At 45.5% G+C, this 17,524-nt stretch overlaps 1 protein-coding gene across 2 annotated transcripts in view; it reads right to left on the bottom strand.

Annotated features, from left to right (window-relative positions):
* Nucleotides 1-17,524, bottom strand: part of MYO5B (myosin VB) — a 344,347-nt gene that overhangs the window by 108,483 nt on the left and 218,340 nt on the right. For both annotated transcript variants that reach the window (XM_087439196.1, XM_014781411.2), the window contains exons 11-12: nt 8,483-8,564; nt 7,795-7,935 (exon numbers count right to left, since the gene is read on the bottom strand). In XM_087439196.1, coding sequence (XP_087295322.1) covers nt 7,795-7,935; nt 8,483-8,564 — 223 coding nt within the window. The remainder of the gene's footprint in view (nt 1-7,794; nt 7,936-8,482; nt 8,565-17,524) is intronic.

The following is a 17,524-nucleotide window of genomic DNA, read 5'->3' on the forward strand; positions in this document are numbered from 1 at the left end:
ATTCCTCAGTTATGGGTCACTCCTTGACTTGTCCTTCATTAGTTTAGACTGTCCATTTGGATCAGACAGGGTTGAAGGTGACCCCTGCACTAGCCATTTAAAAAGGGCTTTGTTCAGTAAATTAATAACATCTGTGCCATAAGAAAAATGCTTACACACTGGAGAACAAATTTCTCAAATACTTTGTAAGCAAAATGAATTTTTCTCAATATTCAATTTGGTGTAACTAGTATTGAATATCCATTGCTAAGTGCCATAGGAAATTCAAGAAAACTTTTTCTTGAAGGAGGCTATTGTGTTGGACAGACAAAATAAAATATATTTAATTTAGCATTTTTTAATATATACTGTTTTATATTTGTCTCTAAGCATCCATGTTTAGAAACACCAGGTATGGGGGAAGGAAGGGGTCAGCCTGGCAGGGCTGTCAGGAGACGAGGCTGGAAGACAGGAATACAATGGACCCAGGACGGGCAGAACTGGGGCAGACAGAACAGCAGGGGCAGGACCATGATGAGAAGCCCCACCTAGGTCACTGCTTATAATTGCCAATACCAAAATCATCTTATTTTGACAATGAAATTGGACCTCTGTTAGAAGACTCCTCAATCCTGCATATTCACAATTCAGACCGGGAGGAATCAATGAGCAAGGTCATGTGTACACATATTTCCTGATGAGGGTCAGTGTCTCTTGTCATCATCCACCCTCAACTGAAAATAAGGGCCAGCAGGAATTCATAACAATTAACATTCTCAGATAATACTAATAGCAAATGCCCAGAGCACTTATTATTTGCCAGGCAGCTTTCTATACATCTTAGAAGTATCAACTCATTTAATCTTCACAACAATCCTATGATGGAAGGCACTATGTTTATGCACATTTTACAGATGAAGAAACCGAGGCAGAGAAGTTAGGTAACATCCCCAAGGTCACAGCTGGGAAGTAGCAGAGCTGGAGCTCAAACCAAGACAGGCTGGCCTGGGGGCATGTGCTCCTCACTATTATGCTTTCCCGCCTGACAACAGAGAGTCTGAAAGGCAGGCATGAAGGCAGGATTAGGTGGAAGGCACTTATCTCCAAAAATCTTTCCGTAAAAGTAGATTTAAAACAGGCATAGGAGAAAGAAAGCAAAGTTTGCATTTTGATAAAATCATTTAGATTTGCAGCTATCCGTATAGCTCTGGAATATGCAGTGAATCGAATCCTTTAAAAAAGAATCTACAAGTGGCTTCACACAAGCATCCTTACTCTCCTCTCAAAGTGATGTGAAGAGGGCCCTGGACCGGGAGCCTGGATCCCAGCTAGGTGAGTACTCTCTTTCAGAGGCCTAGTCCCTCTGACTTGCTGTGTTGGCCACTGGTCACATCAAAAAGTGAAGGTTCCATCTATATAAAATAGGGAAATCTATAGAGACAGAAAGTAGATTAGTGGTTGTCTAGGGCTGTGGCGGAATGGAGATTGCTAATGGGTTTCTTTATGTAGTGACAAAAATGTTCTAAAATTGATTGTAGTGGTGATGGTTGTACAACTCTGAATATACTAAAAACCAATGAATTGCGTATTTCAAATGGGTGAATTGAGTATGTTAATTATATCTCAATAAAGCTGTTAAAAATACATTAAACCTGATTTTACTTTCTGCTAATAAAATAAAAGAGAAAAAATGGGGTGATGGGAGTGAAAGTCACTGGGCTTACTAAGCTCCTCTTCCTCAACAGACTGGGGTACAAAGCCTGTGGCCCAGGACAACTTTTCACCAACGTGCTCTTTGGAACCCTGGTCAGAAACTGTGCTCACTCTCAGATGGCCACCATCACTGGCCAAAGCCTGCCCCCAGTGCAACAGCCAACAAGAGCAGACGTGTAAGGATCCCAGAGCCAGTTACTCCATCGCCGCTTCTTGTCCACGTCTTCTTGGGCCACTGCCACCAACATCTGCCTCCTGGTCACTCACTCACTATCTCGTTCCATCCCATACCTCTGTGGGCTCCCTGATGCCTCCTACCACTGCTGACCTCTCCAATGACCATGCCACCATCAACACCTCTGGATCCTCCTCGCCATCAAAGAAGCCCAGCTGGGACCCCAGGACTCTGCTGTCCTAATGACTCTCTAGGTGTTGGTGGCACCTTCCTCCCCACCTGGCAGCCATCCCCACGTCAGTTCCAGGCCTTTACTTTTCCACCTTCATAAAACACCCCTCTGTGTGCTCAGCAGAACACCAATTCTAGACCAACCCAACTACCCATCCTGTCCTTTCCCACATCTGGTGGCTGGCTAGGATCATGCATCAACTCCTCTTCCCTTAATCAAGTCCTGTTGATAATTTAGTATTAATGCCAAAAAAATAAAATCAAATTTCATTGTGAGAATCACTTCTAGAGATTAACACACTGTGCCCAGATCTAAGGTGGGAGTTGACCGAGACAACTCCTGTATCTCAATTTATGGTCTTTGACCTCAGCAAACAGATCTATGCACTCTGGTATTTCTCTTCCTGTTTATGGGATGTCATGCCCCTCTTCCTCCATTCTCTTCAAGCTTCTAACTCTGCCACTTCTTAGCAGAGGCCTCATTTCCTCCTTCACAGGGAAAAGAGGTTGTCAAGCAGGAAACTCAAATTCCTGCTCTAGATGCAGAAACTCATCTGCATCCACAGCCACCCTATCCCTCTCACTTATCCAGGAGAAGGGACCAGTGCTTCTCCTCTGGCTGCCCTCCTGTCCACCCACCCCTGCCTCCTCCTAGGGACCAGTATCTACCCACCTTCCCTCTCTCTCTCGGAATCCTCAGCTGCTTGCTCTCCTGCCCTTCCTCTCTCTCGGCTTCTCCTTTTCACAGCCAGGCCTCCACAATGGAATTCAAACTTGCCATCTCCACTGCCTTACCTTTTAGCCTCTTCTCGTTACTGAAACTAGGCTTCCGCCCAGACAACGCCCTTGAAACCGGTCTAAGCAACAATGCGCTGTCAGATGCAGTGGCCCTCGGAGGCCCACACGCTGCCCCCCTCCACTCTCCATGCCTTCATCCTCTCCCACCCCGACTACAGCAACGTCGCCACTGCTCTTCTTACTCCAGTCTCCCTCTCCATCTTTGCTTTCACACAGTCGCCACAAAGATCTGCTGAAGAATAATTCAGATCTGATCACATTCTCCCTGCTTCACACCCTTCGATCCCCAGAGTCTGCAGCTGCAGAGTCGAGTCCAAACACCTTCTCCAGGCAGCAGAGCCTCCCAGCCTCTGACGGTTCCTGCTTCCTAACCTCACCCGCCGGCACCACAGGCTCTGGACAAATCAGATCATTTCAAGTTCTGCAAATGTGACATTCCTTTTGCCCAGAGCACCCCTCCCCTCATCTGACTTCTCTGCTTACAGAGCCCTTTTGGGAATGCTTTTCCCCATGACACTCTCTCTTCTCAGCCCCCTCCTCCTCAGCGCTCTCAGTTCTCCCTCATCCCAGGTGATGACTTCAGGGCTTGCCTGACCCCTCCGGGGTGTGTGGAAGGGCAGGGGTCAGTTAGTTACGCAGGAACATGGAGTTTGCTGGGTGGATGAATGAATAGGTGTGCGAAAGCCACTTCACCTCCCTCTATCACAGGTTTCAAATCTGTTCACAAACACATTGGACAAGGAGACCTCAGGGGCTACTTCTCAAGAAACCACGAGCCCTTGACCTTAACACACCGTAAACTCTCCTGAGAGCAGGCTGGGCCCAGGGAAGGAAACAGAAGGGCATTCACCTCCCCACTGTCTTCAGCCAGCTGTCCTTCCATTGCCTCAACAGTTATACAGTAATTAGGAAGGTCCATCCTGGTCAGCTCTTCAGGCTGGGTTCCACGAAACAAAAGAATCCTAGTCACATAGGGCAGAGCTTGCCTCCCTGCACGCCCAGGCCTGCCTTTGTGGGCCCCTAACACCATCTCTTCAACCTGAGAGAGTGTCTGCATTTTTATTCACTGAAATTGCTTTTGGAGGTCAAGATATCACTTTCAGAAAACTCCTGCTAAAATGCAAATGTCACTTATAAGGAAACATGCACAGATGTCTCGTATCCTATCAGTCCTATCTAGTTTGTTCCTCCAAGAGGGAGGGCAGGACATGTCTGGTCTGAATATGGCTTAGATGCGGCTTCTGTCATGCAGCCCCCACAGCAGCCTGACAGAGCACTGCAGGCAGGAGAGTTTTGTTCAGAGCAGCCTGGAGATTAACATCCCTATAAGCAAACACCCTCTCCTGCCCCCTTGGTTCCTAAGGAGCAGCTGTAGTCTGTGGCTTGGTCTGGGTGTGACTATAAGTCCATGACCACAAAGGGGCTTTTCCACCTTAAGGAATCTTGAGCTGTTTGATATTCTGGTCCCCGGGCCTCCTCTGTGGCTTCTGGCACCCATCACAGGCACTGGGGAAAACTACCTTGTGTGCTGCCCCCTTCAATCCACGGCCACCTCATCTCCCTATTTCTAATTTGAATCTCAGCTCATCAGCCCTGCCTGCCACTGTGTGTCTCCTCCAGGAAAAGTGATTTTCCCAATGGCTGCTTTTATACCATGAATCTAATTCTTCATTTGGCTTTGTGACCCATCACACAGGGGTCACAGAACCCAATTCTTCACAGCGCCATCTCATTATTCTTTCTAATCCTACAGAACGTGTCTGAGCAAGCAACAGTGGAGGAAAGGCACGGGTCTGAGGCAGCTCCACTGTCCGACAGGATGGCTCCCAAGGCACGCCAAGTTGCCCAGTTGTGACCAACTCCACGAGAATTCCTAACCTGCTTAGGCTCAAAGCCATGGGTTCTTCCAGAAGGGGGCAGCAAGCTGCCCTATATTTTAGTCAGATTTATTATGGTGTAATTTCCATACAGTAAAACGCACGCTTTTTAAGTGTACAGTTCCATGAGTTTTAACAAATGTAATAACATCTGTTACTAGGAGCTACATCAGATTAGGCTGAATAACTCTGAATTCCCAGAGCAATTAAATCTGATAGAAAAAGGTTTCTACACTGTAGGGTTTTGCATTATTCCTTCATTTGGTGTTCATCTTTGCCACCCCTGTTGCACCCATGGCCTCGGCTGCCAGTGAGTTTGAATGTGTCACATTCACAGTTCTATCCCATATCTCAACACTCCAAGCCCCCACCAGCTTGATTAGCAGGAAATACAGGCTTTCGTCAGACCTGCCCTTCTACGGAGACTCGGGGACAGAAAAGCAAGGAACAGAACCACAGTGGCTGCGTGCACCTCAGCAGTCCTTCTCAGTCAGTGTCCCCTGGCCTCAACGCTGTTCAGCTGTCACTCTGCGCCCTTGGGCTGTAGCCCATGCCTCTTCCAGCCTCCTCTGGGATCCTGACCTCCAAATATGGCCCTGGTCCCTGTCCACAGCCCTCATCTGGCCTACCCCCACTCACTCAGGCCAAGCTCCTCCTGAGCACCATCCTGTCCCTCTTCACCCTTTGCTGGCCAGCAGGGAGATCCCATCCCCCTCTCCTGAGGGTCTTTCCCCCAAGACCAGACATACAGTAGGCGCACAATACATTCTGGGTGCCTGATGGACTGCAGTGACAGGAGTTTGAGCTGGATACAGTCTTCAACTTAAATCACCTAATTTTATAAATCTGACCCAAAGGGAAGGCTCCACAGAGCATAAGGCAGAGATCACCCATGTAGACACAGCTGGAGTTTACTTTCGCTCAGCTTCTCAAAAGTAAAATAGATTCCAACAGGAAGCCCCAGGCGGTGTACACTCAGTAGGAGACTGAGAACAGGAAGGTCAGGGGGTCCCTATCGCACTGGGACTATCCAAGGCTACAAAGTTGAAGGATTTGGGAAGGTTACTTTCATAATTGCTGAATATTTGCATCTTGGGCCTCCCTGCAGAGCCCTACTTTTCTGGCACCCTCCTAAGCACTCTCCCGCCACTCCTGTGACCACCTGCTCCCCAGCCCTGCATTGCTCCGGGTTTCCTCTCAGTGGCATGTGTCCCACCCTCTGGACAGCAGTCTGAGGTCTGCACCTGTGCACTGGCACCTGTGTTCTCACCACTGCGGCTTGACATTCATGTGACATGTTCCCTTGGGTAGTGGCACCTCGGAGAACATCAAACCACAAGCCAACGCAAACCCACAAGTGGCCCTAGTTTGCCTGCTAAAGGCAGGGTAATTCACTGAAAAGCAATTAGGCAGCTGCTCAATTCACAGAATCAGTCACCCTGAAGCATTCAGGTGTTTTTATGAGAGGTGTGTGCAAATGCGAAAGCAGAGGCCATGCCCCTGGGGTTACGGCTTATGTTACAGCTAGCGCTTCACAGAACCAGGCAGAGCAGTGCACTACAGCCTGCCTGATGCGCTCCTCGGAGCTGTGGACGACCTTGGCCTTCGCCATGGGTAGGGGAGTGAAGAGCTGGAGTCCTGCTGGAGCCCAGGCCTGGGGGAGCTATGCTGGCTCAGCAGCCCAGAGGCCTGGGTTGGACAGAGGACACGGTGTTGCCTTTGGGGTTGGGGGTGTGGAGCAGGAGGAGACGCTTAGAGACAGGGTCACAAAAGAGACTGGGGGAGGGGAGGGTGTTCCTGCTGGGCGTCAGAAGGAAGCTGTTGGCAGTGGACACTGAACCAAGAGAGTGAGTGAGAGGTAAACACCAGGAAGGTAGACTAGAGGGCCTGGGCTATGACTTCGGTCATTTAGCCAGTGCCACTTGATGCAGGGACAAGCGTCCTATCACCTTTACCGCAACCTCGCAGGTGCAGCAGGCCTAGGCACCCACCTGCCCACCTCTTCCTGGATCTGACTCTGGATGAAGTCCATGGCTCTGAAGAAGTGCTGAAAATCATTAGATAAAAATGTGCCGTGGCTTTCCATATATTTTCACTGTCTTCTATTGTTTTATTAACCGTTCCTTTTCATTTTCAAAGGCAATGAAACTAGGAGAGCCCTTCTGGAAAGGAAACATCTCCTTCTCCCAAACCACCAAGCAGCATTGCATCCTTTCCAGGCAAGACATGGGAGACCAGAGAGTAAAAGCAACTGGGTTTCTTCTCTTTTAATACCAAGAATCATGTGATTTCTACACCTTTTGATTCGAGTTTCCATCATCGGAGGAGTTGGTATACATTTACCTCCTTATCGCCAACCACCAAACTGGGAGAAATTTTGAAGATCATCAGATCCAACCCCCACCAATTCATAGAGCAGGGAACCAAAGGCCAAAGAAGTTAGGTGACTGATAACACCCAGATCCCTCTGCCCCACATTCCCAAGGCTGCCTGGTTCTCTCCATGCTGGCCATTCAGGACCTCTCCTGGCATATCAAGTAGACTCCACAAAAAGCTACATAGGGGAAAATCTATGGATCTCACCTGCCACCAGGCCATGTAGCCCTATCACTCACAAGCCAGCTAGCATGGCAAAGATGATGCTGAGCTCTTGAGCCCTCACTCTCTGCAGACGCCTGTCTAGATGTTGGGGTCCTTCTCTCGGCACCTGGGATATCTGGGACACCAAATCCATACCACCATCACATTTTGCCAATCCATACTACCCAGTCTCTGCCAAAAGAGGCACATGATCATCAAAGTAGCAATACCTGCCAGTTATGCTCAATGTGTTACCTTCCAGTACTTTCTAGTACGCAGAATGGACACCAATGCTTCCCCCAGCACACTAAAGGCCGACTAATCACAGATGAAATTCCAGCTTTGAGATCTCACGTGTTACTTTGCACCACACAGCTGTCCTCTGAGCCACACCCCAAGCCTAGAATTGAACTAATTCAATGATAGCATCATCAGTTTTACCTTACATTCTTCATCCAACAGGTCCAAGATGCCCAGCTTAGCTTCTATGAGGTCAATACAAGGCTGGTTATCATAAAAATCAATCAAGGTCCAAGGGATCTGCTCTTTCATGTATTCTTCTTGCTCCAGTTTGAATACATGCTAGGGCAAGAAGTGAAAGGTCAAGGTTAGTGAACTGCAGACACACCTTAATACTGATCTCCCCTGAGCTTCAATCACAAGAGTTCTGAGTTGTGGAGGATGGTGCCTATCCACCAGAAAAGCTTTGGGCACACAGTCACAGTCATGACCGCAGGCAAGAAAAGCTCGGTTAGGTGATCCTCATTCCCATGTGAACCTTTCCCTAGGACATTCTAATAATCACCCACATTGTCATATCCCAACCAGTCGCATATCCGGCTGGCAATTGCTCAAATACCCCAGAAGCCTAGGCTTAGGAGGAGTGGGAGTCAAAGACAAGGGGAGGATCATTTACCCCCTCCATCCAGCTGTCCCACTTCAAATCTCCTCCTGAGCAGCGGGGAGCACCTGCCTAAAGATGGGGCACCACCAGGAAATCAAGGGAAGGTCAGGGCAGAGCTAGAGCACACTGATCCTGAATGGAAGAGAAGCAGCCTAGGCTGTCACTCCCTGGGAGAGAGAGAAGTCTCCCCACCCCAACATCTCTGGGTCCAGAAACCAAGCCTACCGAGTTGAACTGCTGCTGAAGCTTCTCATTCGCATAGTTGATGCAAAACTGCTCAAAGCTGTTCACCTCAAAGGTCTCAAACCTGCAGAAGGGAAAGAGGAGAGGACAAAGTAAGAGACACGTCCTTTTACTGAAGGAATCACTGGGACTTCAACGAGGTCATCCTCTACTCCCATTCAGCTCCACCCTTAACCCCGACACAGAAGTCCCATTTTCTGCTCTTGTACCCAAAGAGAGCACTGTTGCAGGTACCGGCCCAACAGAGAGCCCTGTTAAATTAGGAGAGTAAGAATAAAATATCCATTTTCTTAATTAGAAAAAGCACTGACAGTAGGAAAATTTAGAAAAAGCAGATGTAAAAAAGAGAAAGTCAACCATGATTCAATCTCTCATATTGACCACCAGTTACATTTTGGTAGGTTCCCTTTTGGTGATTTCACATTCTTAAACAAAATTAGAATTACATATAAAATCATACCTATTTTTGTCATTTAGTGTCCCATTTGTTATCTAACATTTCCCCATGTCATTGTTCTTCAAAGGCATCAGTTTTAACATCTGATCCATACAATGGTTGATGAGGACGTGCTAGACCTGGGGTTTGCACAAGATGCCCAGGTAAGGGAACAAGTGGGGCTGCAATTTATCTAGTGCCCCCTCAAGCCTAGGAGGGGTCATTCCTCCAAGGGGGTATGCCTTTTTCCCGTTCACACAAAGGTTCCTCTTGGGCTGGCGGTGGCCCCCAGACAGATGAATCATAATTTAACCCAGCCCATATTGCTGGAAAATTTGGTTCTTGTTCCAGTTTTTACCTGCTATCAATGCTGTGACAAATATTGTATATACATGTTTCAATTCATGATTCTTTTCTTAGGATGCTATACTAGAATGAGAATCATCACATCAGAGTTTGTTTTCTTAAATGGTAGAGGCAAATTAACTTCCAGAAAGCCGGAACCAATTTATGTTATCAGCACCCCCTGACTCTTGCCTCCCAATGTATGAAAGCATCTTGTTCACCTAATACTGGCTAATATGCTTTTTTTAAATTCATGTTTGAGTTGGAATTTATACACAACGAGATGCACCAGTTTTAAGGGTATATTTTGATAAGTTTTTGACAAATATTCTTCAGTGTGTGACGACCACCACAATCCAGATATAGAACATTTTTATCACCCCAAAAAGTTCTCTTGTGCTCCATTCAGGTCAGTCTCCCTCCCCCTCACTAGGAGTATTAATGCGTCACAGCTCTTTGGTCAATAGTGTAGATTAACTTTTAAAATCTTTGGTTACTTAGTACATGAAAAATATTTTTGTTTGTATTTCAATTTCTTTGATCATTGATAGAGCTCAACATTTTTCTGTACATGTATACTAGTCATCTGTACTTTGTGAATTGTCTGTGACGGCTGGTGAAGTATTTGTTGGGTTTTAACTTTAAAAATAGACTTACTTGACCTCTTTACACTTTAGAATATCAACACAGTCATTCATTGTTCATCTCAAATCTTTGCAAAATGGCTCCACCACTGCAGGTTGGGGGGTGGGTGGAGCCCGCAGAGAGGAGGATGGGTAGAGATGAGACACAGCACTGCAGAGCCAAGCAGGGGTCCTGCCTGCAGGCCTTGTATGACACATTGAGGGATTTTTACCAGTGGCAATGGGGAGAATTTGAAGGATTTTAAATTAAGAAATGACAATCAGATTTTCATCTTAGAAACTGGCAGGAAGGTGGAAAAAAATTGTGATTTGGAGGAAGACGTGCAAGACTGAAGGCAGGAAGTTGAGTAAGGCAGTTCCTAGTGGAGTAATAATCCAGGAGAGATCCAAGCAAGGCGTGACTTAGGCTGGTGGTGGCCAAGTAATGGAAAAGGTTTGAAGACATTAAGGAAAGTGGAAATGAGAGGACTTACTTCAAATGACCAACAGGGTGCACAGATGCGATTCATTTATACAACCAATGTATGTGGTTGCTCACCAAGCTGGAAACACTGTAACAGCACCAGTAACTTTAGCTACCAAGGAGTGGGGCCATTTACTCCCTGAGCAACGTCATCAGGCCAAGGCAGTGAGAAGGGGCAGAAATCTAGGAGGAAGAGATGCTTTTCTCTCATTCACACAACAGGCTGAATGAGCCGGCAGAGCACCCACAGAGCACCAGGCCCCAAGTGCTTCATGAGCTCTCACTCACTCAATGCTCACAACAAACAAGAAGAGTTAGGGTTTTTTATTAACCCCATCATATAGTTGAAGAAACTAAGGTATGGGGTGATTAAATAACCTGCCCAAAGTCAGAGAGTCAGTAGGCAGAAGAACCAGTATTTGAACCCAGAGAGTCTGATTTCTGAGACTGCATTTTTAATTCAGAGAGGAGGAAAAGTTTCATTAAGAAGAGGAGGAAGAGATGTCTCGAGAGTGCTGTAATAAGGATAACTTCCCAGAAGAGGAAGTATCTGAGCACATGGAGAGCGGGAGATGGCAATACCAATGAGGCATCTGGGGCTGGGGCACAGGCTTCAGCCTTCTCCATAACCTCAATCTTCACCCCTCTCAGTCTTCAATATGGACAACTGAATTTTCTCAGTCTTATATAAAATTATGTCAGCCCTTCCAAATACATTACACTCCTTAACTTCCACTTCCAAATAGAAACGTTGCAGCTGCCCCTGGTGGGGGTTGGGGATGGTGGTGGTGGTGGAGAGAACCTTAAGCAGAGAGAAAACAGATACACCCAATGGGGCTGGGTTTGCGCCCAGAAAACACCAGACTTCTCTTCCTCCTCTGCACCCACCTCCCTTACCAAGGAATGAGATTTGGAGAAGTGAGAAATCACTGAGATCAAAGGAGCCAACTGCTCAGAGACAACCACATTAAAGAACAGTTTCAGTCATGCCCGCGTAGGAGAAATAATTCTAGGTTAATAAAATAAGATCAAAGACTCAAGGTCCAAGCTGGAGCTGCACTCTAGACCATGCAGGAGGGAGGCATTGTGTCTGCCAGACTGGGGCCCTCCCAGCCCAGATGATCGTCCTACAGACCGAGTTACATCACTTAGAACCTCATTTCCTCCCCCTTACCCCACCGCACCCCAAGAGAGGTTGCTGACGATAGCCAGAGGAAATTTAATTAATAAAACCCAGAAGGAAGATAAAAGAGCCACCCTAGCAATTGCCCAGATACTAGCAACTGGGTGTGCTGGCAGAGCTTGTACTGAGCTCCACAGATAAAGGATTTAAATATCTCCTGCTTGTCGTTTTTTAAAGGTTTACATTGGTAGCACTCCACAAAGAACATTCTCATTAATCTGAGATGGACTGAAATTAGCTCATAATTTCCCTATTTCTAAGATATTATCTGGTAACAATTCCTCTGCCATCTAGTGTAATTACTGAAATGCCGGAGGGCCAGAGATGAATGAGGGGTTTGGGTAGCTTGGAAAATGTCTAAGAGGACTGACCTCAGAAAACCAGCCAGGGATATAGGGCAACTTCTCCTCTACAGTGGAATTACATTTGTAGTAATTTTTCCCATCTACAGGGATGACTTTAAAATAAACACAATGGATCAATTTATAGTTCACAAAATTAAAATGTCACAAAGAAATTTATATACTAGAAAGAATTGGATTTCTCCCGTAAAATTAATGCTGAGAATATTTAGACCAGTATCCTTGGGTGGGAGGAAGGTCAAAACATAGAAGACAAGGCTGTGACCTGAGATCTGTACTAGTTGTGGTACAACTGTCACCCCTACTTCAATTTCCTCCTATCCTCAAAATGTAGTGGAAAAGAATACAATTTCCTTCTCATTCAACTCCAATTCCAGGGTGTGGTAAGGGTCACAAATGCCTCTAAAAATAAGGTAATGTCTGCTAGAAAGTGAAACTGCAATAAAAAGAAGTCAACCAGTCACTTTGAGTTAATTATTAACCTCCATGAACCTCTCGCTCCAGAGCAGAGAGGCCATGAGATGCTTTGAAGGTTGGGAACCAATTCTTCCCCTAGAGCATGGGTCAAAGGAACTGGAACTTCTTAGCTCAGCCTCGTCTATTTTACAAAGACCACTCTCTACCATTCTACCGAAGGCTGAATGAAAAGATATGGGATATAGGGCAGATATAGAGCAGAGCTTCTAGAGAATGATTATTAAAAGTCAAGGTCTCTTTCCCTCCTGAAGCCCATGAAATCTCACAATGGCACCTTATGGTCTGTTAGGGAGGCCAACCCTCTGATCTCTTTACTAAATAATCTTAGGATGTTGGCCACACTTGAGAATGGCAGGACTTGAATTCTGCTCATGTGCTTCTCTCTGTGCCTAGATGTCCCCACACAGGACTTGTCCTTCAGAGACAACACAGTCCTAGGCACTGCTCGTATTCTAAGCCCAAGAAGAGTCAGTCTTCTGGAGGACCTAAGTCCATTCATTTGCACTGTGTTCCAATTCCTGGATCCTCTTCATGCCTGGAACTCGAGTGTGGGACAGGAAAACGCCCACCCTATGGCAATCCTCTCCCAAACCGTCAACTGCCCCAAGAATTGTGAGGGCTGCAAAAAAGAGCAAGTCATGATCTCTGCCCAAAAGAGCTACTGGGAAGATGACAGAAAACCAGCATATGAAACCTCCCAAGGAAGAGAGATTTTATGTGTTATAGGCTTTTAAGGAAGGGTGAGCTCATGAGGGTGGGGTGCTGGCATGGACAAAGAGAAATGGGACTTTGTCTGAACCTTAAAAGTATGTAGAGGTGTCTGGCTCCAGGCACATTCCAAAGGGCTCTGTCTGAGCAATTCTGGAAAGCTGAGCTTGACTTCAGAGCACTCCGAGTTACAAGGCTCTCCAAGGAGATGGAGATTCCAGGGCAAACCCAATGACTTCGAGTGAACTGCTAGATTGAAAACACTGGGCTGAGCTATGCAGGTCCATCCTGAAAAAGACACGCCTAGGAATCTTCTGGGCTGTCCAGGACTGGGCCGCTGTCCACAGGCTGGAGGGTAAATGTAATTGCTGACTTCTCCCCCTCCATTCTCCATGAAACCTTTTGATACTAGTCAGAGAGGAGCTGGGTAGTCCTCTCCAAATAACTAAATTGAAACTATGAAATTATCTGTAAGTCTATTTTGAAAAGTGAGACCAAGAAAACAAAACAAAACAAAGAAATAATTTCCATCAAAATGATGAAGGCAAACAGTGGGCCTAAGAAGTTTACTTAAGATATATCATTAAAGTCAACCTATGGAATGGTAGAAAATATTCGCAAGTCATATTTCTGATAAGGGGTTAATATCTAGAATATATAAAGAACTCCTACAACTCAACAATAGAAAACAAATAACTGGATTAAAAAATGGGTAAGGGACTTGAACATTTCTCCCAAGAAGATATATGAACGGCCAAGAAGCATATGAAAAGATAATCAACATCACTAAACATTAGAGAAATACAAATCAAAACCACTATGAGATATCACTTCATACCTATTAGAATGACTACTACCAGAAAAACAGAAAATAACCAGTGTGGTAAGGATGCAGAGAAATTGGAACACTTGTGCACTACTGGTAGGAATGCAAAGTGGTACAACCACTATGGAAAATAAAATGGAGGTTCCTCAAAAAATTAAAAATTAAATTACCACATGACCCAGCATCTCACTTCTGGGAATATATCCAAAAGAATTAAAAGAAGAGATATTCGTACACCCTTGTTCATTGCAGCATTATTCACAAAAGCCAAGAGGTAGAAGCAGCCCAAAAGTCCAAGGACGAATGGATAAACAAAATGTGGTATATACATACAATGGAATATTACTCAGCTTTAAAAAAGAAGGAAATTCTGTCACATGCTACAACATGGATGAATCTTGAGGACACTGTGCTAAGTGAAGTGAGCCAGTTACAAGAAGACAAACACTGTATGAATCCACTTACATGAGGTATCTAAAGTAGTCAAACTCATAGAAACAAAAAGCAGAACGGTGGTTACCAGGGGCTGGGGGGAGGGAAAATGGGAGTTGTTCAATGGGTATCGAGTTTCAGTTTTCAAACATGAAAAAGCTGTGGAGACCTGTTGCACAACAGTGTGAATATTCTTAATAGAGTTGGATGCTAATTTAAAGAGACACAGAAAGTAACATGAGGGCTGGGAAGGATATAAAATCCCATTTCCTGCTTCCTGGGGCCCAATCCTCCCTCTCCTCCTCTTCCATCCTCTTCCCCACTGCTCCACAGCATTAGGCACAAATCGACACCCTGCTCTGCTCCAAAGGTCTCCTATGCCAATTGTTCTCATCAAGAATGGACTGGCCATAGCCAAAGCCCCCTGCTACCTTGGCATTTTAAAGGCTGAAGTCAAAGACAAATAAATGTGTATTTTTCCCAAATTGAAGCCATTTATATTTTATTGCCTTGAGGAGGGGAGAGGAATAAAGGATTAAGACTGCAATCAATCAAGCCTGTAGAGGCAAACGCTGGTTAGTGCAACATGAAAAGGAAACCCCAGCCAAAAGCTGCCTGGCTCTCTCCTATTCATGTCCATCCCCTGCCAGGTAAGAAATACCCTGCAAGCAACTTCACAGATCCTTAGTTAAGGAAAACAGCTTGGCTTGGGTTGGCTAAATTGCTCTGGGTATTGCTTGCTTTGCACTTTTTTGGAGCTGGGGTAGGGGAGCAAGATGTAAGGGAAGCCATCCTTCTACGAGGACACTGGGTGTCTGGGAATGTTCAGGAGAGCCTGAGGGTAGGGACTCACTGTAGTTGTGATGGAGGCAGCTGTGGCCCATGCAATTTATTTAGGAGTTCACAGTCTTTTCTGCTGCCTGAATTAACTACCAGTTAGAACATCATGATAAGGGGAGATGTGTGTGTACGATGCTAGCTCGTGCACTGCTTGCTTATATATATAGAAGTGAATGTTTATTCACTCTGGCTGATTCTGTAGTAACATTTTAAACATTTACAGAAAAAATCTGGAGTGGCTCCTACACTACAGAACTCTTTTAAGGTGTCTCTAGAATGAACTTGGCTGGTGGGCCAATAATGCCCTAGATAGGAGCTATAGTTTATCTGGGGACAGTTATCCCAGTTGAAGTAATTAGTGCCTACTTGTGGCAGGCAGCGGGGTAGCAATTTCACTCTTATTTGCTAGCTTCGTGCATTTCTAACTTAATTCAAAGAGGGAGCCAACTCCTTATTCCTTCCCTCTTAATGAATGGGGTTTAATGTATTCAGAAGCACATCTCCACCATCCTTCCCATTATCTCCAGTTTCCATATGCCACTCTTTTGCTCACAAGTGACAAAGAAGAGTAAGAAAATCAAAGACATTAGGTCATCCCAAGGGCAACTTCTATGTGTACCAAAGCATCCCCATACTAGGGCTGAGAAACAACGAATGAGACAGTGGATAGATGTCTTCTCCCTCTCCAGTGTTTGCTGGTGAGGCATTTGGGTAGAAAACTCAAAAAATAAAAAATGCTGGAGCTTTCTGATACCATGGAGGATGAAATGCTCTTTCGAGAGAATCACTCCCACAGTTATATTATAAATAAGCCCTAAAGACGGTAATTAGTTTGAAATGGGAGGAAGGTGATTAGAGAGGGCAAGAGAGGTGGGGCATCAAGTATGATGCCCACTTCCAGATAACTGAGGGATGATCACATTTAAAAAAACAGATTCGGTGGTTTTCTGGAAGGTGTCTGAAGCCCAAAGGAAATAAGGCAGAAAGACACCATGATTGGGAAAGGAAGATGACAATAAATAGCTCACACGAGTCATCTCAGATTTCCACCAAATGTCATTTTCCCCCAGATTAAGAAATGAGGTCACTGACTTGATGGATCAGAAACAGGACTTCAAGTCACCTGCTTTCCTGGGGTGAAGTTTTTGGTTTTAAATTCCTAAGAGCTATTACATACCCTCTGAAAAGAGTGCCTAGGCCAGTACAAATTTATACAATAATTTCGCAGCAGACCAGAACTGTTGAAGAGCATGCATATGTTGAAGAGCATGCATATGTGCACTCTGGGAACGTGTGTAAGTGCTTTCTTAGCAACAAATGGCCCAGATAGACAGCCAGCTTGTTAACTCTGAACTGCCTTGTATCTAATTTCTATGTTGAGCTCTGCACACAGGGTGCGAACTGGGCACTGCATAGAGCCTATGGAGAAGTAACCATGCATGGCATGTCGCTCTCTCCAGGAGAGTGAATCACTTTTTAAACATGACTGCTTTATGACCCAGTTTGAAAAAGTAAATTAGCTTCTGAGAAAGAACAAAGGTTAAAAAAAGAGAAAAGAAAACAGCATAGCAGACCTGAAAGGAAGCACAAAGGGTTGGAAATTCCCAAGAGTGCTGGTCCACAGCCCCATGCTTATTCACCCTTTGACAGGACCTGCTCTCACTGGAAAGATGTCAGATGTTCTCAAAGGATCCCAGGGCCACTTTGAAATGCAGAGGTCAGAAGCTGGTACCAAGGACAGGAGACCGAGTCCTCAGGATCCCCACCCATCCATGGACAAGTCTACCTTTCAAACCACGGACAGGCCTTCCTTGCAATCTATTTCTCCCTTTTGGGCAGTCACAGGACCTTAGAGAAAATAAACTCAACTATAAAAATTAAATGGCAACTATAATCACAAAAGTCTCAGCTTGCATGAGCCCAGCTGACATCTCCAGACTCAGCAGCACTAAGAGCCCTACTCACAGAGGTCCCCAGCCAATGAGCAATGCCTTTTACTGGGATCCCTGGGAAGGGAGGACCCCTCTCTTTAAACTCAAGGCACTGCTAAGACAGTATGTAACTATAACAGAACTGAGGCATGATATTTTACACTATCAGTAGCACTGAAGTCATAATATTTTTACATGCTATTAACAATGAGTCTGTAGGTTAATCTTCCCAAATTGAAACCTCAGTAATTAGATTCTTGTCCAGGTCGATTAAGGGAATTGGGTCAGACACAGCAGCCTCAGTTTCTCTGGGTCTTACCTCCGAAGGTAACACTAAAGGTCAGTTTTTTGGCAAACCCAATAACCTGAAAATACTC

This window comes from Ceratotherium simum, chromosome 14, assembly GCF_057802395.1.
Source record: "Ceratotherium simum simum isolate JZ-2026a chromosome 14, ASM5780239v1, whole genome shotgun sequence".
NCBI classification, from domain to species: domain Eukaryota; kingdom Metazoa; phylum Chordata; class Mammalia; order Perissodactyla; family Rhinocerotidae; genus Ceratotherium; species Ceratotherium simum.